We start from the raw sequence: 18,866 nt of genomic DNA, 5'->3' as shown, positions 1-18,866 counted from the left end.
GCCCGGTATCGGTCTACACTCGCAACACTTACGAATGCTTTTTTAAGAGCTTATATATACGTTAGATAAGTCAAATGTCAGGAACCTGTCAAAGAAGAGCATTAAATGCACGAGCTGATAGAGCTTTGAAGGCGGGGCAGAACATCGTGTGGGATCTGATAGCCAAACTGCTGTGACGGAAACGTTCGCGAATGAAGCGTCGTCCTCTCGACCTTATCTCACAACGGGGTATCTCATCTATCTGGGTATTTGGGTATTTCACAAGACAAAAATAACCAGTCCAGTCGAGGTCGTGGCTACGCCGACATCATTGCGAGAGCAAAGTGAGCCGTCTAGTCACATTGCATTAGTGCACCGATGCGACGATCCATGGGATGTTCTATAAGATACAAGAGAATCGAAGGCTTTACTTTATTTTTTATTTTAAGTGCAGAAATGTCACTGGTCATGCTCAACTTCCAAACCTAAGCCAATAGTGGCGATCACTCAAGGAAAGCCGCAAAATACCACATAAGTATCCCGATTACAATAACATATTGCAGCACATCTAACTATTGACACACGACCTGACCAACGATTTCTGTCGCAAACCAGCTTAAGATGTAACAATCACCACAACTCAGCACCCGCAAAATTCGTGATATTGCAGGCATTTCTAGGCTATCACAATGCAATCTTGCTCAACTGAACTAACGAAATGACTACTACTTATTCTTTCTAAGAAAGCCGGTGTAAATCACTCTTTATATGAGCTGTGGTCGGGGCGAGTTTCTTAACCTATACCTATGGTTCCAAGCCGACGATTAAAAGCTTAAAACACGCACCTCACAAGCAATGGCAACATAATCTTTCGAGATCTAGAAGCAAGGCAAATCTCCGTGATCAAAGCGTGTGCAATAGGTGTGTTCACTAAACAGCGAGTGACCTTACCCGATAATGCACTACGGTGGGGGCAAAGGGGCCAACGATCTTACCGAACATTGTCAGTTAACCCGAGAACTGCAAGCATGCTAATCCACTTGTGATGCCGTGTTGGAAAGCAGCTCGGCGTAACCTTGCTAAGCCACCTTAAATGCCTCGTCACTCGTGGCATATCTTTAGCACGCTTAAAGTCTACAGCTAGTGCGAGAGTCTTCAAGCCCATAAATTAAGTTCTAACAGGGATGGGTAGTAATAATAGATCATTCACAAGAATTAGAAAGGACTCGTTATAACGTCGAACATTCGTCCGCACCCAAAGGAATTGGTTGCAGCGTCTGATCAGATGTGACCGAAATGATCATTCTCTGGCGTAACCTTCGCACTGTTGTGGCCAGTCGTGGCCAACAAATTAGGCTTTCAGTAACTTTTGGATTTTTTTTTTTGCTGCACCCAATCTTTGATACTAATCCTAGGTGAATATATGAAAAATAATACACGCATTTAATTGACTCACCAGCTGAGTTATTTACAGCTAACCCAGATCAATACTCGCTGGCTGACTCTGTCACGTCAGAGGTGACCACAACCTGAAACCGAAACTCCCCGATCTCGTATAGCTTTCTGATCAAGCCGCACGGAGCCTCAGAGAGAAAACGGCGCCTCAGCTGCAAGTACGCCTCATCTGCCCCGTTTTTGGCGATAGGACCCGACGTGGGGTACACCAGCTTCCACGTGATATTGACGGTCATCGTGTGACCGTCCTCTTCGTCTCGGACGGTGATCAGGTCGGTCAGGCGGTGCATGTCGCCCAGCAGGGGCAGCGTCAGCGACTGAGAGCGCCCTGGCAGCACGGGCGTGCCGCCGGGCAGAGAGAACACCCGGAACTGCTCGTCAGGCATCAGACTGGCCAGCTGCGGGCCGTGCACCTCGCGCGTCTCCTCGGTGAGGGGGTTCTCGATCACCAGGCACCGGTCCAGGCGCACAAAGACCTGCACCACGCGGCTCTTGTCGCGCCACCGACCGCCGCCGCCGCCGTCCGCCTCGGCCTCTGCGCGGTACTCGGCCAGCAGCTGCTCGGCGTCCAGCGGCAGGTCCTTGCTCCAGAGCCGCTCGTTGACGGCGAGCAGGTACGGCCGGCCCATCTGGGCGCGCACCTCACCTGTCTCCGTGTTCTGTACGTACACGCCTTCGGTGGCGCCCAGAGCGATGACGCTGTGCTTCCGGAGCACCTCGACCTCAGCGGGCGGCGCGACCACGGCCGGTCCACGCACCGTCCACCGGTCTCCCAGCGCGCGCTCCACCGCCGGCGTCACCGTCTCGTCCGTGAACGCCTCGCGCGCCACCAGGTCCAGCGCGTCAGCCGCCTCCAGGAAGTGGATCTCTCGGACCCCGTTATCGAGAGTCTCGTCCGGCTGCAGGAGGAAAGAGAGAGGCCCGCGCACAACCCTCCGCTTCGGCTTCTCGCCCAGCACGGGCGTGCAGACGATGCAGTACTGACGGTTCGTCAGGGTGACCACCTTTAGATCCAGTACGCCGACCACCTCCTCGGCCATCGACGGCGTGTACATGCCCTTCTTCCTCACCAGCCACTGGTCCCCGGCCTGACGCTGCGTGCCCTCGCTATCAGTGGTGTCGCGCAGCGCGCGCAGGCGCAGCACCTGGCCCTCGCCGACCACCGGGAGCGGGCGCACGCCGCCGACCAGCGTCTCGCCCGGGAACAGGGGGAACGGAGCCCGAGTCAGACGCATCTCGCGCTCACCGTGACGCAGCAGCGCCTGGCCGAACTCGTCGAACGCCACCTGAGTGCCGTTACGCACCGCCGGGTTCTCGACGACGCAGTAGTGGGCTGGCGGTACCACCACCATCGGCTGCGGGCCAAAGATGACTCTGCGAAAGTACAACAAATTGACAATAAATTGGTTTGTACCAAAGCATCATGTGAATAGTGACTGCATTCATTCTCTTCCCACATCAACATTAAAGGTAGTGTGCCACCTTTGAAAGATTTCCCATTTTATTTTTCCTAGGATAAGAAGCTTCTGTTTTTACCTAATATCGCAAAAAAAAAATCAAAAATGGGCCTGGAATAGTGCCTTTTTCGCCTAAAAGTTTTTCGGTTTTTAGATATGTATAACAACTGTAGTGGGCTCACCTGCAAACAGGCGTCGGGCAACAATCGCGAATGCGGCGCACTTGTGACAATAAGCAAAGGTCATTATAGTGTTTTGACCATACGACGTACGGGAATGAGTTATCAGCTGTCTAATCGTAGACAACACAATGTCGAGCCTTAAACTGTAAGCCCGTATTGGTATTGTTTCTTTTATTTGGCTGTCGAACATTATTTATGGTTTGAAATATGATTTTATGTAAAATAATTGATATGAAAAAGCCGTCTTATAAGTTATGACCCCATTTCACCACACGCAAGTGGCAGAAATGACAATGATCAGCTGACGCATTTTACTTGGCCGAAGTCAGAGCGCGCGGCCCGACGCACCACGCGTATTTGGAAATTCCGACCTCGACGAGCATCAGAAGCCACCTAACAGGCGTGTTCGAAACCGCAGGAGATGATGATGAACGGGTTTATCGAAACTTGATTGGATGAGCATATCGGTAATAGCGATTTCAGTGTGTGCATTCATTGTTCATAGTGGTGTGAAATGTGGTTGGGGTACGACCGACAACCCGTCGGGGCGAATTTCGCACTGGGGTACTCAAAATTTGAAGAATTTAAGACGTTTCCATGAGTTTTGAAGGTATGGATAAGTTCTAAAAATCCGGTTCTCCTTATCTGGGCCATTAACTCCATACGGTCCAAGAAAGCTGGCACACTACCTTTAATAATGCCATCCATCCTAGATTATTTCCCAATATCACAGGCACTCTAACTAACCTTTCACTTGGCTTTGTGCTGAAGCTACACTGGCCAGTCACCAGTCGAGTGACACCTGTGTCCTGGTCCTGCACATGCAGGTAGGTGAAGGCCCTCAGCACGTAACGCTGCACCGATGACGACCCAATAGGTGATGTCACAGCCAAGGACGACTCAGACACCACACTCCATGTGTCGGCCGCATATTTACGTCTGGACAACGAGTTGCGGGGAAAAGTGCTGATTGTGTTGCAGTTTTAGGAGTCGGTGATTAGGCTGGATTTTTGGGTTACTTTTTCGTTCAGATTCATGTATTTCGTAGTGTTTGGCTTTTGAATATTTTAGTTCTTTCAGATAAATATTACTTGCCTTACAACTTTTGTAAAAACGTTTCATGTTTTTATAAGCCGACGTTCAGAGTCCTAAAAATACATCAGCACTACAATCATTGTAAACAAACAATGGAGCACCACTTGGCTCTGTTCCAAGGCCATTTTTTAGTTTATCTGGTGGTTTTCTTGCTCTTGTACGTCGTTTTGTTGGATGTTTTGAATCCCTTAAGATTGACTTATATCATATTTAAGAATCATGTTGACTGAAAACAATCTGAAGTATCCAGGAGGCTGACAGAGCCCGAGAGGTCCTGACTCCTGAGCAATATCAATATCAAGTTGAACAAGTTATGAAATTTTGGTTGATAAACGCAAGTTGATCGGGCTCATATATCAGCAAGAAAAAGTAAAATTAAAAGAGCTTATTGTCCAAAAACAAGCTATAATATTGCAGACCTTGGAGCAATACTGAAGAGCACGCTGAGCAGGATCATGCCAGAAAATGTTGACTGATGAGCGCATATTGATGTATTGGTATGAATATTGAATGATAACTTACAACAGCAAGATAAATTAGTGCTAACTATCAAGTTAAAATCTAGAATGAATGGACTTGGGCAGTTTTACTATGCTTAGATGCTATGCAGATTGTAATGTGCATCAGGTACTCAGTGTCTGGCAAATGAAACATGCGATCATTCCATTGCTACTGGAGGAGAAAGCTTGGATCACTAAATCCACTGTATGTTGATTTTGATGTTAATCATCATCACTGTATTTCTTGAAAAAAGGATTGTAGTAAAATTGTCAATGTGACAATCCATGCAACAATGTGATCATATTATGTGTTCATAGTCATTTGTGAATTGTGATAGTCATTATTGGTCCAATATACAATGGCAAAGCTCTCAGTCTCAGTGTTTCTTCCTGTGGATGGCCAGCAGTGACTCAGAGCTTAGAAGTATTAGTTTTCTTCACAGGGCTGGGATAAAAAGTACTGAGGGTAATCTTCCACCAAGGAACTCTACTTTGACATGGTATGAGATGTAGGCACAAGTAGGTAGGTGCTCAGTTCCTATAGTTAGTAGTTGTGTATGTTTAGTCGTGTTAGCTTAGATTAGATTGTTAGTTTTTTAATTTGCCAAATGTCCATAAAAATGTGACCTGAGCAATGAGCATACCTGAATCTGACTAACCTGACAGCTGACCTAACCTCAATCATCACACATATTTGCAGCCTACCCAAGACCTGCATGGCAGTAGCACCCAGTTATAGGTAGGTACTCACCCTAACTCAATCTTACCTGCTAACCTTCAACTTGCCAAAAGTTTGCTCACATTGCCAAGCTGCATCCAGGGAAACAGTCAACTGAGGAACTGGCTCATTGGGTGGCTGGTGTGAGTCTGTGCATTTAAAGTGTTTCTTCTCTGAAGCTGCTCTGCACTGCTGTATGTCATGTTAGATGCTCAGAAAATGTGGGAAATGATTACTAAGCTACTTTAGTGCTTTGTTAATGCTCGAGACATGAACAAGTACAGATCCTGCAGGGTACAGCTATGAGTTAGGTGCTAGGTGAGTATGTTATGTGAATGTGCTGTTCCCTGTTTGACCGTAAGTATACAAACAAGCACAGGGTCACAGTTATATTCAATCTCCACATAAACATACAACAAAAACAGCCATATAGCCTAACTCCGAACACAACACAGATAACTTAAGCCTTTGCAGGCACAAAAATGTTTTGATTAACAGGACAGGTTTACAACATATCCTCTGTCCTTGGGGGATCTTGCTGCCAAGTTGAGGTATGATGAATGAACTTCAGGATTGATCAACCTTTTCTTAGCCACTGCTTATATACGAGAAGACCAAATGCTTGTTTGTTTTGATTTACAGGACATGTACTCGTATACAATATATCCTCTGTCCTTGGGGGATCTTGCTGCCAAGTTGAGGTATGATGACTGAACTTCAGGATTGATCAACCTTTTCTTAGCCACTGCTTATAAACGAGAAAGACCAAATGCTTGTTTGTAAACAGCGTTGAAAATTTAATGATCCACCTTCAATTCTGACATGAAGGCCAGTAGCGGCGGAGCACCTACAATTAAGGGGGGGGGGGGTGCACTGCCAAGTGCACTAGTCCATTCTTTCCATGCAACGCCCATAGGGCCAATGTTGAAATACCAAAATCAAAGGGGGGCACGGTGCCCCGGTGCCCTCCCCGTTCCGCCGCGTATGATGAAGGCACAAATGAAATAGTTCCCTCTCCTTTTGGAATACACAAAGCAAAATATTTAAAAAAAAATATTTAATAAATTTTAGTGGATGCACAAGAGCAATTAGCGTAGCTTTCCCTCAAGTTAACTTCTGGCACTGTTGATGAATTACACTGACGCTTATTCGCTTCATATTTTGTAACAAACGCGCTAAAACTGCAATATAGCAGCACTATATGCTTCTTGACAAAATTCATTAGTATTAAAAATTTAGCCCTGATGGCATTGGTTTTTGGTGGAAACGTAACTACAAAATATTTTGTAGTAACTATTAAATTCCGGCCGAAAACAGTGCACGGTTTAAAAAAGAATCATTCCAATAACGGTCCATTCTTGCGGTCCTGAAATCGCCACTATTTCCGGCCTCTCCAACGCAACTCGTTGTCCAGACGTAAATATGCGTGTCGGCCATGGTGCTTGTGTCATCAGTATCAGTCTCCTGGCAGTGACAGCTGCTGCTAGCTGTGGTGCTTGACTGTGATTCCATCCTGCTGTCAGCCACTGAGCCACCTGTCACTGAAACAGACAAACAATGCAATTACCACTCAAAATAGGAAGTCAAAAAGGAAGGTAACATTTTTCATTTTTCAACAAACTATAACAAGAATTCTGATTCACCATCGATTATTGAATGGCTAGAGCCTAGAGAAAACGTGACTAGCCCCGCGTTCGATGTCTCTCACTCTCGGACGGCGAAGATTCTACGTCGTCCGGCCAATCACGTTCCACAACCACAGCCGAGCCCCCGTTGACCTTGAACGGGATTGGCCGGACGACGTAGAATCTTCGTCGTCCGAGAGACATCAAACGCGGGGTAAAACTAACTAGCCGAGTGAGACACAAACCGCATAATAAGTATAATAAGCATCGCAGTATCGCAAAAAAATTCGCTATTTTTCACAAATACCTTATATAGCCTTGCAAATACCTATGACCTTTCCTTTACACACTATCCACACAGCTTGAGCTTGCCCCACAGTCAGACCAAGTCAGACGAAAAGTCAACAAAGACATTTGTAAACAAGGACATTTTGTAAAGCATAGTTGAAAGTTTGATGACGTAATTAGGATAGATGATTTTAAAAGACAAAAAAGGAATGGATTTACAAAAAAATGTGCCAAACTATGTTGATTATTGTATAATATATCATTTTTCAGGTCTTCAAATATATTGAGGGAAACATATGAACAAATATTTCAGAAATTGGCACGAAATTGGTATCCAAAATTTTTGTATACAATGACGTCATTAAAATTATTTGTCAGCCAGTAAGAGTAAAAATAAATTGTAACGAATTTGCGACGAAGAGCGACGCAGCTATCTGAGAAATAGGACGGTAAGGCGAAAAATGGTGGCTGGTAAGGCCTATGGTGCATTTACATATTGGGCCCCACAAACTTAAAAAAAAATACGCGTTGTAGTAGTGGGATTGCGCCAAAAATTTCAGCGCACATCCAGCGTAACTTCGCGTGCGGCGTGCGCCGAATTCAGCGCATGGTGGCGGCTGAATTCTTCGGCGCAGGGCGGCCGCATAATATTTTTTGTTGGCGAAAGACTCACCGAATGAAGTCGGCACACTGTACGATCTAGCAACAGATTCGCCCTGTGGGCAGCTCTGGAGAAGTTTTGGGACGAGACATTCCGCCCAGGTCATTACGTGCCTGAGCCCTGAACTGGCCAGTCACCCTGAGTCTACTCGGCAGAGGAGCAGCTGCCCGGGTGAGGCCTCAACCCTTGGCTTGGAGATAGGTATGGAAGACCTAGTTGAACATCGCTGAGCATTGGGTTAGGTTAGGTTGTTAAGTAATATTTAGTAATACTGTGGCTGGTTCTTGCCCACTGCAGTATCAAGGGGAATGAGAGCGTGGACGACCTGGCGAAATAAGTGGCCGCCCTGCCCTCAAACGCCTGCTCGCTGACCAGGGTTGTTCATTGTGCGGCCTTGCATGAATGGTGTGACAAATGGTCCGAACACTATTCAAGCCACTCCTTGAGAGCACGTTGCTGCACCCTTACTTACTTACCACTCTGCGACAGCTTCGTCGATGGAACAGGAGCCGATTTCCGCCTCCATGCCATCTCCGCTCCTCCCAACATGCAGACGTCGGCCAGGGTTCGACGAGACACCGTCCTGCTCGCGAGCTGGCACGCCATCCTCCCACGGGGCCGCAGAGGCCCGATCTCGCGATCCAGCCCGGCCCCGGCCTCAGACCGACACGGGCCATCCTCCCGAATTCCGCTTCTCCTGGATTTGGCTTCCTGGCATCGTCAGTTTCCATCTTGAATTTGAGTAGTTGCTGGAAGTCGGAAGCCGAGAGGACGAGGACGATCCTGCTGGTAGCGGGCGCGCCATTGCCCGCCAGCCGGTCTGCCTTCTCGTTGACTTCCACGCCAGCGTGGCCGGGGCAGTATGAGCCAGGTGATGCGCCTGTCTGCCCACCATTCAGGGGGCGAGACGCCGCCCTCCAATTTCCGCAGGAGAGACTGCGAGTCAGTGGCGACGACGATGTGCTGACAGTCGGGTAGGAGCTGATTCAGGGCGTTCAGTCCAACAGTGATGGCCTCCGTCTCAGCCCGCATGCTCGAGAGCACGAGCCGCGTAGCTCCGATACGCTTTGGGTGAGTTCAGCCGAGCGGATGAAGCAGCCCCAGCCGCTCCGGGGAAGGGGCTCCCGGGTGACTGATCCGTCGGTGGCCAGCAGCGCATCGCCCTCGGATATCAGCTCCTCGAGCAGACTCTCAAACTCCACGTTGGTCACGCCCGGCGGCCACTCACGGTAGGACCTGCCGAGGCTGTGATGTGAGATAATGCTGCTCCTTATCCCCAGGAAGGACCGAGAGGATGCCGTTTCGGTACACCAGATGAGGGCGGGCCACTGGCACCGCTCGCTCCAGTATGTGCACCGAATCGGCTGTCTCCTCTCCGCGATTGCCAGCAGTGCCCAGACAAGCGGTACCCCGCGGCGCTCTGCGCCGTGTGCTGAGAAGAGACTGATGTGCCGGAGCACGTGCTGCTCCGCTGCCCGGCCCTCGCTGGCTTCCGCCAGCGTCGAACACACTGACACACTGACACCGCTCGGCCGATTTTGGTGGCCCCAGAACTTCCGGCTCCGACCTTGTTTCACGCTACAGTCCGTAAGCGTTTTGAGGTACCTATTGGGTTTCCGTGGAAATAAAAAAACTTGTTCGGACGCTCAAACATGGGAAAGCGTCTAAGGCCCCGGAATGCTCTGTCTGGGTCTGGCTGATATAGCCTTGATCGTAGATGTGCACATGTGCATTATGTAAAAGTGGCTTAATTTCGGCACAAATAGGCATCTCATTTTGGCCGCAAATCATGCAGAAATTTCAGCGCAAAATCGCTGAAATCGAGTGAGTCCGGCGTAGTGTATGGATGTTTTCCAGTCTGGCGTCTAGGTAGATATAGGTATCTACCAGGTATCAACCAGGGCACTAAAGAGTCGTATCTATCTAACTTACCATGAAATGCGACACGAAGAAATACGTGGACGAGGTTTTGCGGACGAAGAATTGCCATACGAGGAGTTGCCCGGATGCCTTGCCATAGGTACCTCTCGTACATCATTTTCTCTGTCAGTCATGTGTCACAAAAGCACGTAAGCCTGGTAGGTATCACACTTGGGCCTGACAGCTCCACCCGAAATCCGCACTGCTCCGCAGTAAATCGGCAACGTACCGCGTACCGGCCGAGTGCCTCCATCCACACCGACCGAGCTCGTCGAGATTGGCATGCTTTGCGATCCAGACATTGATTACAGTGTAACTCTGTAGATGTTATATCGATCCCCTTGGGCTGAACAGCTCATCAGTCCCCTTGCCTGAAGAACACTTGGCATTACTTGGCATCGGTGACCCGAGGCCTTCTGACCTCTAAACTTAGCTCACTATGTTGCCTGTGGGATGGTCTGATGGAGTTATAAAGTCCTAGCTGACGATGTCTATACATGATTGACGATATTGTATGTTGTGCCCGCAGGCTAGCTCAAGATGCGTGTTGAGCGAGGGAAGATGTGTCGAGCGACATGGGAGGCGCTCAAGGCGCACATCATGCGCGATCGGAAACGAAAACGCGATGGTGAGTGACCGAGTCCAATGTCCATTTGCATTGTTAAATGCTAATGGTCACATGAGTTTGCATTATCATACACTGAAGTTTGTTCAATGAGGTATAGTCTCACAGATGGGCTTGACAGTGTATTAGAGCCCAGATATGGTTGCATTGATCAACTAAGCATGGAGACTTTCAATGTACACTGCGCTGCACCCTGTACATACACTGCGCCCTGTTAATAAGTGGTAAGGTGTGCTATTAAACATTTATATTTCTATTGATGGATATGTGCAGCTGCACTATGGAGGCGTTTTCGTCAGTTATGTAGCCTAGGGTATGCATTGAGCATATTTTTGTTGTTCCTTTACTGTTGCAGTCCATTGACACATTCCCATGCTGTGACAGTTTTGTCGACTCATTAGACAATGCGTCATCACGATCTGCCATAAATGCTTCCAATGAGCACTGACTGACACAAACTCTCAACAGAAATGGAGGCAGACGCCGAGGAGGCCAGACAGCGGCTAAAGCGGGAGCAACTCAAGAAACAGCACACCTCGTCCCTGCAGGACACGATCGCAGAGACAGCGCAGGTAAAAAGGCTAGCAAATGATAGGTAGTGCCCAGAAGGGAACAGGGTAGGTTGGGACGGGCCGGGTATCACACAGGAGGAACCATCGGTGAACTGTACGGTTATAATACTCCATTGCTGCTCCGTGTATGACCACTCCCTTTCTGCGGTGTCCCCCTCCCCCAGCTGGAGACGCGTCTGCAGGAGCTGAAGAAGGAGAAGCACGAGATGTTCATGAAGCTGAAGAAGGTGTTGAACGAGGACGAGACGCGGCGCCGCCAGCAGCTGATGAAGGACGCCCAGGCGGCCCAGGCGGCGCAGCAGGCGCTCGGGCCGATGCCCAGCATGCAGCCGGTGCTACAGCTGCAGCCGCCCATCTCGCAGCACGGCACGGGTCGGATCACGCTCAACAAGCTGCCCGGACACCACCCGTCACTGCTGCCCATGGTGAGGGCGCGCGCCAGTAAATTGGTGGGAGGCGATATCATGGTGAGGTGACCGGTGACCCCCCCCCCCAATCATGACCAATGGCAGAAGTGTTTGGTTCCTTGGTGAGGTCCAGTCGACAGTTGACATTGTCTGTCCCGAAATATTTACGATGCTCAATCTTCTCCCTTTTCCCATACGCTCTCCGACTTTGTTCAGTTTCTGATTGGTGTAACTTTTGGTCAGTGACAGTCACGGTGTTAGCACGGTGTCTGTGCGATGTTTTACAGGGGATGAAGCGGACCAGGAGCCCGTCGCCGCCGCCGCCGCACCAGCCGCAGGCCTACCGCCACGAGTACTTGTACAAGGGACAGCCGCAGCCGCCCAGTGAGTACCAGACGCCGATCTCGGTGCACTCGGGTCAGTCGGTCGGACCGACAACGCACTGCTGCGCTGCTCTTTATAGGCATAGTTGTTTGGGTTGGGCTGGCAGGATCCATATCGTTAGGTTATTGAGATCCGTTTTTACCGGGAGCCCATTGACTAGTTTATATCGCAGTTCTAATTACATATGTGAGTGTTTTCTGACTGGCATGTCCGCAGGCTGTTGTTTCTTGGCTGTTCGGTTATCCTTTTGTGGGGTGTTGTTTCCGTCTGCCCCGAGTATAGACTGTCTTTCCCTATAACTGCCCCGTGCCTATTGTATAATCTCCTGCTCCCTGACTGTCCTGTGTGTATGTACATATGTTGTATCCCCTGACCGGTCGGCCGTTCCCCCAGTGAGTTACGGCGGCCCGCTGTCTGCCGGCCACCCGCACGTCTCGGTGGCGTCGGCTGCTATCCGTGAGGAGGCTCACCACCCGGCCTACATGCCGGCCTCCAGAGGTCAGTCGGCGCTCTCACCGGCCGGAGAGCGACGGTCGGCCGCTGAGCTGGGACATTGGGGCGCACTGGGGCTTCCTGCCTAATGTGGTTGACAGAGTTTTTCATTTCACGTGTTGATAGTTTTCCACACACTGGCTGTTGGGACTCAACGGTGGTCGCCTCTTGAGCATATAATTAATGTCACATATTCTGTGAAACTCCTTCTGTACGTATTCCGTCTGTCTTCTTTATTCATCGACAGATGGCACAGTGATTGTGGGTAACATTTATTGTTTACTGTCGGCGACTAGCGGTTTACACCTACCTGCCTAACTGCTGACTATGGTGTCGGCGCGTGTTTCAGGGTATGGCATGGCGTCTCACAGTGTAATAGATACCTCCCGGGAGAAGGGCGACTACTACAGCTCGTCGCCGCACCGACCGCCGAGCCACCTGGGGATCCGCTCCTCGCCGCTGCAGCTGCCCGTACAACAGTCGCAGGTTAGTCGATAGGGGGGGGGGGGGGCTGATGGCGGGACAGTGACGACGAGGGGTGACAACGAAAGGGGACGGGGGAGCACTGTCTGACAGAGAAACAGGGATATTGACGGGTAAGAGTAAAAGTGACGGGACAGGAAGCACATACAGAGGGATATGCCGGGCGCTAACAAGGATGCTGACAGAATGACAGGGCCATGACATTGGTATTTGACACGAGGTACGTTTCTGACGGTGCATTGCACAAACACGTAGGCTGGCAATCATTGACAGACTGCTCACGCCACCGGCAGACGTGATAGACAACTCACATCACATCGTACAGGCAGGCATTGACAGACATTTTTCATCATCAGATTTATTGGGTTCTCCATGCAAAATTGAGTCCAGACGGCTCACGGCACAGCAGCTGACGGACAGCTCCCACCTGACAGACTAACAGACACGTGCCAAACCCACCACCCCACACTTCCCCGTCCCCGACTGTCCACTGGAGGAGGTAGTTGTCTCCGCCACGGAGCTGGAGCGGCCTGTGCTGTGTTTCAGGGCGGCAAGTCGGGCGGTATCACGTCCGGCTACCCGGTTCGCTCGGTGGGCCCGGGGGCGTACCCGCCGGCCAGCGGCGCGTCACCGCCGGTGAGTAGGCCGCCGCTCGGCCGGGCTGGTAGGGTGCGCTCGCTGGTGTGCCCGGCAGTGTCCCTCGCAGCCGCCGCCACCTCCCGCCATCTCCCCCCCCCCCCACACCAGGGACTCCACTGCCTCATCCCACTCCACGCCCTCCTCGGTAAGGTCAATTGGAACGTACTGTTATCAGGGCTGGGTATCTCAACGGGTTCTGTAATTCTTCAAGCTCCTCATTACATAGAATACCTCCTCATCCGGCATTAAGGGTTGGAACATTGGGCCATGCTGCGAGCGGTTGTGGACCGAGACGAAAGCCGTGATGGTATCCATGCTTTCATTGGATTGGTGATAAAAGATACACTTGAGACGTGTCCGGTAGGACGTGTGGTTATGGCTTGGTCTTGGACTGTGGTACAGTATCCTCCCCGTCAATGGGCGAGTAGCACTGGCAGACGCCACACCGACCACCCTAGCAGACGATGGTCATTTGGCTTGGAGCAGTTGAACAGTCATTGAACGGGGCTGGCGGCTCCTGCAGCTCGCCAGCGTTGTATCCTGTATGCTCTGTATTGTGTGCGCGGTACCTATCTGTTGCGTTGTGACCGTTTGGGTATCTCGAGGCGTCGTAAGTCGCATCTCAAGGCTCAGGCTGCTATGTGGCTTCTGATGTGCTACGTGAGATTTATTTCCGTTTACGGATTTGTCAATCACTTAGCTTTACACTGGCATGAGTTTTCTGCCATCGTGTCGGTGTAAACAGCCACTAACTGTAGTCTGCCGTCTTTTACCAGGTGCCGCCGTCGAGCCGCCAAGCGCCGGCTCCGCCCAGCCATCAGGCCCGCTACTATAACTGAAGCAGCCCAGCCACTTGAGACAACCGCCCAGCCATCAGGCCCGCTACTATAACTGAAGCAGCCCAGCCACTTGGGACAACTACAGCTGAAACAGTTTAGCCATCAGGCCCGCTGCTACTGAAGTTTGCAGCCCAGCGAAACGGCTAGATATTCCTGGAGAAGCTTAGCCGCGAGGAGCGCTACAATTGAAGTAGCCTGACCACTTCGCCCGCTAGTAGATATGGAAGCAGCCTTGCCACTTCGCCCGCTAGCAGGTCAATTGAAGCAGCTCGGCCATCCGTTTCTGTACTGAGGCAGGTCAGTTGTCGGCTTGTTCAACACTAGCCTGACGAGTAACCGGCCTGCGAGCTGTTAGGTTCGGCTGCGAGTGCCGCTGACTTTTGCGGTGGCTAGCGGAGCGGTAGGGCTAAATCAGGCCTGCATAGCCAGGTCGGTGGACCATGGTATATGGCCGGTTGATAAAGATATGCTGAGAGTAGGTGGGTAGGTATTCGGTAAAGCTGTGGACGTGAATGTTTATAGAAGCGGCTGGATGTGTGGGACAGGACAGCAATGCATTGTAATGTTTGTACATACATAAATCTCCCTAGGAGCTGAGCTCTGCTGCTTCGGTGTCGCAAGATTTCTGTCGCACTGGCTCATTTAAGCGATATGGGTGCACGAGCGCCCTCCGAAACTCCTTAACTTTACACGGGCGATCCCAGTTTTGACCGATCATTCCTAGGAAAGCAATTTGCGATTAAAACCGACGTCCTGCTCATCGTATACACATAGCTGCTGCAAACCCGAACCAGCCATCTGTCTGTGTAATGTTTATGTGTTTTATATGTGATGTCACAGAATGCAGTCCATTTATATTTCATTACTTTTTTAACGAACGATTCCTCTTGCTTTGTATTGACATGACTTGGTCTTAGCTGGTTTAGTGGTATAAGCTACTTTGTACATATGGGATGTCATTGAATAGCTGGCTGTATGCACTCGTTTTTGTAAGGGAAAGTCAACTTTTTCATTGATCGCTTCGTCTTCTATTGAAACACACCTTAGTTTACACGAATGTGAGCGCTTATTCTAATGTGCAGCCATCTGTCCTTTTTTCGTGGAAAGATTGTGTAATAAAAACGGAACGAACGGCATTGGTGTTTCGAATACTTGTGAGAGTGAGAGATACAATAGGGGTCGTTTTGGGCTTCAGGTCGTTTGATTTTCGCCTGCCTTCCACCAAAAACCGCCGGCCTGGGGCCTTACCTGCACCCGTCCGTCGTTTCCATCCTCAGGACAATCGAATCCTTCTCCACCACGCCGCAACCCTCGGTCCGGGCTGGACCAGGACAGGCAACTTCATCTCATGCGGGCTGCTCCCTTGGAGCGGCTCCGCTGCTCCCGAGAGAGCGCACCCCGTAGCCGGGTGCAGTGAGTGTGGCCTGTCCTCTGGACAGGCTCAGCCTCGGTGACTCACTAGGGTGCCTGCCCAGACCAATGTCTCTCCCCCCCCCCCCCCCAATTCCTATCATCCTTCCGACTCTGAAATGGTCTTGTCAGACCGAAAAGGCCTAACCCAACAAAACGAAACCAGGCCTTATCTGAAGAAGACAGGATTTCCTGGTCGAAATGCGCCGTTTCCCAAGTTCTGAATGCCCCTCCCCTACTGCCCCTACACTTGCTACCCTCACTCCGCAGCGTAAACATGGGCAATTGGTTTGACTTGCAGGGGATGCGAAAAAGCGATAATTCAAAATAAGGGAGTGGTGAAGGGAACTAGAGATTATATAATCTCATCTTCAATACCCCGGGACAATATCTATAGACTCGATTTTTGTTCGGACGTCATTACGTATTAGTTTATTTGACACGTCTTTGGATACAAAAATAAGGTGGTGAGTAGAGGCGGCCGACTCGACGCGGCGGCGGAGCACAGGACCGCCAGGCCGTCAGACAGCGCCGCCTGAGTCACGAGGGCAAGAATGACCCGCGGGCCGGCCGGGCGGCGGTCCCCGGACGGCTGGGAGTCCGGGAGTAGACCCGACATCCCGCGGGCGGCCGGACACCGGCACAGCTTGGCAGAGTCCGGCTCAAGGCACTGACTGGCGGCAGATCAGGCCTCGCGGGGTACCGAACCGACCCAGCCGCGGGGCGGACACAGAGTCGCCAAGGAAGGCACAGACGGGCTGACTGCGTTCGCCGCACTCGAGCGGCACGTGACACTGGCCAGAGCCGGCACTCCGCGGGCGCCGGCCGACACAACACTGGAGACACGACACACGACCTGCGCCGGCCGACAGCGGCCTGACACCGTCCGACACGACACTAAACGGTATACAAAACACTACGGCACACCGGCGTCACATACAACACTGCACCGCGTGCGCGCCGCGGCGACACTATACACAGCACCGAACTCGCTGCAAAAATACGCTGTCGTTGTGATAATCGCACCGCCTAAGCGCTCGCGACTGTGATAATAAGTGCGGGGGCAACAGTTGATTCCAGTCCCCTCTCACACTGCCTCTCGCGGCGGACTTATGACTGACTTCATCGGTGGACAAATGTTCAGAATCTCCTTCACGCAACTCACCACGCTGTCACATCCCTCAAACCTCATCTCCTGTAGAATGTAGAGCCCTTCATACCTAGTACAGATCACGCTCTGATCCATCCCTCTTCCCCGCACGGTGGGATGACACTCCGCGCCGACCTTCCAGCAGCAGATCCCTCCCTCAGGCGCCGTCAGCCGTGCCCGAAGACGGCGTTCCCCTCGGCGCCCGTCATAATCACATCCACCCAGATGCGCATGGCCTCCGGGCTGGGGGCCATCAGGTAGAAGGTGCGGCTCATGGTCTTGACGCAGAAGGTGGTGTTGGGCGCGCTACCGCGGCCCGTCTTCAGGTGATCCACGTACACCTCCTCGATCGCCTGAAACACGAGGACGGAAGTGTCACCGCAGGACGTCGATGAGGCTTGGACCTGTGTCCTGTACTATCATGGATAATCCGTTTATTTTGCAGGTACCTATGTTCGTTATATCTGCTTTGACAAGTTGAAAACTTGGACAGTTATGACATTCTTACCAAATGTAACCAGTTGCCTAATTCTAACGCAAATATAGCAGTTTTGCATCTGCAATTGTGACAGTGACAATGTGTCGCTACTGTCACTGTGAGAGTGGCGTAAGCAGCCGAGCCGTCCGTACCTGGAAATAGACGCCGCCGCGCGCCTTGCTCTCCGACTTATCAGAGTAGTACATGAACGTGCGCTTGTTCTTGCTGCGGTCGAAGACGAACCAGCGCTTTTGCCAGGAGCGGATTCGCGAGCTGAGTTTGTGCAGGTAGCCGCGACAGGCGTGCCGGCTGATGACCACTTGGTGACACATCTCCAGTTGGTGACCTGGGGAGGGGGGAGGTCAGAGGTCAGATCAGTCACCACTTGGTGATAACTCCAGCTGGTGTGAGGGAGGGATTATGGGTCAGAGGACGCATTGATGACGACCCGACCTTTGTCATAGAAATACTGCAGAGTGAGCCAGTAATGGTCCATGAGCCAGTAATGGTCAAACCTATCCCTCTTATTTCCGGTAGGTGATCAGGCGAGCGAGTGAGCGCCCGGCAGTAGTGAGTAGAGCCACTCGGTCCCACCGGTCGCGTACCTGCCGACTCGATGTGTTGCCGCAGATCAAACTGCTGGTTGGTGATGGGCAGGTACCGCGTCAGTGGCCGCTGCTGGGGCTGTGGACATACAGAATCACGCAAAGTTAGACAAGTCATCGCGGTGAAGCAGCATGTGGCACAACGGCGAAATGAAGTAGCAAGCGATGCGAGAATGCGTGACACTAACGAAAACCTCAGAATCAAAAGTCTAGCTTGCCAAAAAGAAAATTTGCAACATGTAAGGGAGCATGTTTAACAATGATTATTTCTAATGAAGTAAATCAACGAGTTTAGGAGCTTCAAACACTCTTTCTTTCAACGCAACCGATAACATTTCGTTCTATTTGTCGTCGTTCCATTTCATCAATCGTGGGTCACGCCAAATCTTTTTTCATGCTATCCCATTCCATCCCGCTTCTCCCCGCGCTTACCGGCACGGATACTTTGCTGCGCCGCCGAACCGGCGGCTCCTCTACGCCGTCAAACACGGACGAGGCGTCCGAGACGGGCCGCGGAGAGCGCGGCTCGTCCTCCTCGTCGCTCATTGGCTGCTGGCGGCCGTCCTCGCCGCTCATTGGCCGCTGCTGGCGGCCGTTCTCGCCGCTCATTGGTCGCGGCGGCTGGCCGTCCTCGCTGATTGGCTGCAGCTCGCGGCCGCCGTCGCTGATTGGCGGTGACCGGTCGCCGGATGCGGGGCTCCGAGGTGCCTCTTCGTGAGAGCTGTGACCGTTGGTGACGCTGGAAAATAGAAAAAGCGCAAATGAGCGAACGAGCTGCATACGGCAGCACTAACCTATCGAACATCTATTGCTACTTCATGCGTTGTTCCAGACCTCTAAGAGACCGTATTCAGGGATGCGGAGCCGGAGCCGGAGCCGGAGCCGGAGCCGCCGGAGCCGGC

At 51.4% G+C, this 18,866-nt stretch overlaps 3 protein-coding genes across 11 annotated transcripts in view; 1 reads left to right on the top strand and 2 right to left on the bottom strand.

Moving 5' to 3' along the window:
• Positions 1-409: 409 nt before the first annotated feature.
• On the bottom strand, positions 410-7,429 carry LOC122387505 (major vault protein-like). Its single transcript, XM_043377763.1, has 4 exons — positions 7,319-7,429; positions 6,822-6,927; positions 3,821-4,000; positions 410-2,808 (listed from the first exon to the last, which is right to left on the bottom strand). Exons 2-4 carry the CDS (start codon positions 6,896-6,898, stop codon positions 1,464-1,466), a joined length of 1,602 nt encoding a protein of 533 aa, XP_043233698.1. The 5' UTR covers positions 6,899-6,927; positions 7,319-7,429; the 3' UTR covers positions 410-1,463.
• Positions 3,200-15,457, top strand: LOC122387506 (G protein pathway suppressor 2-like). Of its 9 annotated transcripts, XM_043377766.1 has the most exons (10): positions 7,674-7,748; positions 10,410-10,508; positions 10,974-11,077; positions 11,242-11,502; positions 11,772-11,868; positions 12,262-12,366; positions 12,710-12,846; positions 13,390-13,479; positions 14,259-14,303; positions 14,360-15,457. In XM_043377766.1, exons 2-10 carry the CDS (start codon positions 10,421-10,423, stop codon positions 14,375-14,377), a joined length of 945 nt encoding a protein of 314 aa, XP_043233701.1. In that variant the 5' UTR covers positions 7,674-7,748; positions 10,410-10,420; the 3' UTR covers positions 14,378-15,457. The 9 variants fall into 9 exon arrangements, with proteins under 9 accessions (XP_043233705.1, XP_043233702.1, XP_043233701.1 ...); XM_043377770.1 differs by lacking the exon at positions 7,674-7,748 and adding an exon at positions 3,200-3,218 and having other exon boundaries at positions 14,259-15,457; XM_043377767.1 differs by lacking the exon at positions 7,674-7,748 and adding an exon at positions 3,643-3,683 and having other exon boundaries at positions 14,259-15,457.
• A 677-nt stretch (positions 15,458-16,134) lies between these two features.
• Positions 16,135-18,866, bottom strand: part of LOC122387525 (pleckstrin homology-like domain family B member 1) — a 67,656-nt gene continuing 64,924 nt past the window's right edge. Inside the window, exons 17-20 of the mRNA XM_043377789.1 lie at positions 18,397-18,703; positions 17,965-18,043; positions 17,512-17,705; positions 16,135-17,234 (exon numbers count right to left, since the gene is read on the bottom strand). Coding sequence (XP_043233724.1) covers positions 17,049-17,234; positions 17,512-17,705; positions 17,965-18,043; positions 18,397-18,703 — 766 coding nt within the window. The 3' untranslated portion in view covers positions 16,135-17,048. The remainder of the gene's footprint in view (positions 17,235-17,511; positions 17,706-17,964; positions 18,044-18,396; positions 18,704-18,866) is intronic.

Source organism: Amphibalanus amphitrite, unplaced genomic scaffold (assembly GCF_019059575.1).
Source record: "Amphibalanus amphitrite isolate SeventyFive unplaced genomic scaffold, NRLGWU_Aamphi_draft 000288F_arrow, whole genome shotgun sequence".
NCBI classification, from domain to species: Eukaryota; Metazoa; Arthropoda; class Thecostraca; order Balanomorpha; family Balanidae; genus Amphibalanus; species Amphibalanus amphitrite.
The sequence above is the reverse complement of the archived record's forward strand: the minus strand, read 5'-3'. Positions and strand labels throughout refer to the sequence as shown.

What these genes read in the sequence shown, in the direction of transcription:
- LOC122387505 (XM_043377763.1), bottom strand. Translation starts at nt 6,898, where the DNA reads ATGGAATCACAGTCAAGCACCACAGCTAGCAGCAGCTGTCACTGCCAG. An exon ending in ACTGATGACACAAGCACCAT is followed by an intron (nt 4,001 to 6,821) that starts GGCCGACACGCA and finishes ACGTAAATATGC; the next exon opens with GGCCGACACATGGAGTGTGG. An exon ending in AGCACAAAGCCAAGTGAAAG is followed by an intron (nt 2,809 to 3,820) that starts GTTAGTTAGAGT and finishes GTACTTTCGCAG; the next exon opens with AGTCATCTTTGGCCCGCAGC.
- LOC122387506 (XM_043377770.1), top strand. Translation starts at nt 10,421, where the DNA reads ATGCGTGTTGAGCGAGGGAAGATGTGTCGAGCGACATGGGAGGCGCTC. An exon ending in TCGGAAACGAAAACGCGATG is followed by an intron (nt 10,509 to 10,973) that starts GTGAGTGACCGA and finishes AACTCTCAACAG; the next exon opens with AAATGGAGGCAGACGCCGAG. An exon ending in CCAGCGGCGCGTCACCGCCG is followed by an intron (nt 13,480 to 14,258) that starts GTGAGTAGGCCG and finishes GTCTTTTACCAG; the next exon opens with GTGCCGCCGTCGAGCCGCCA.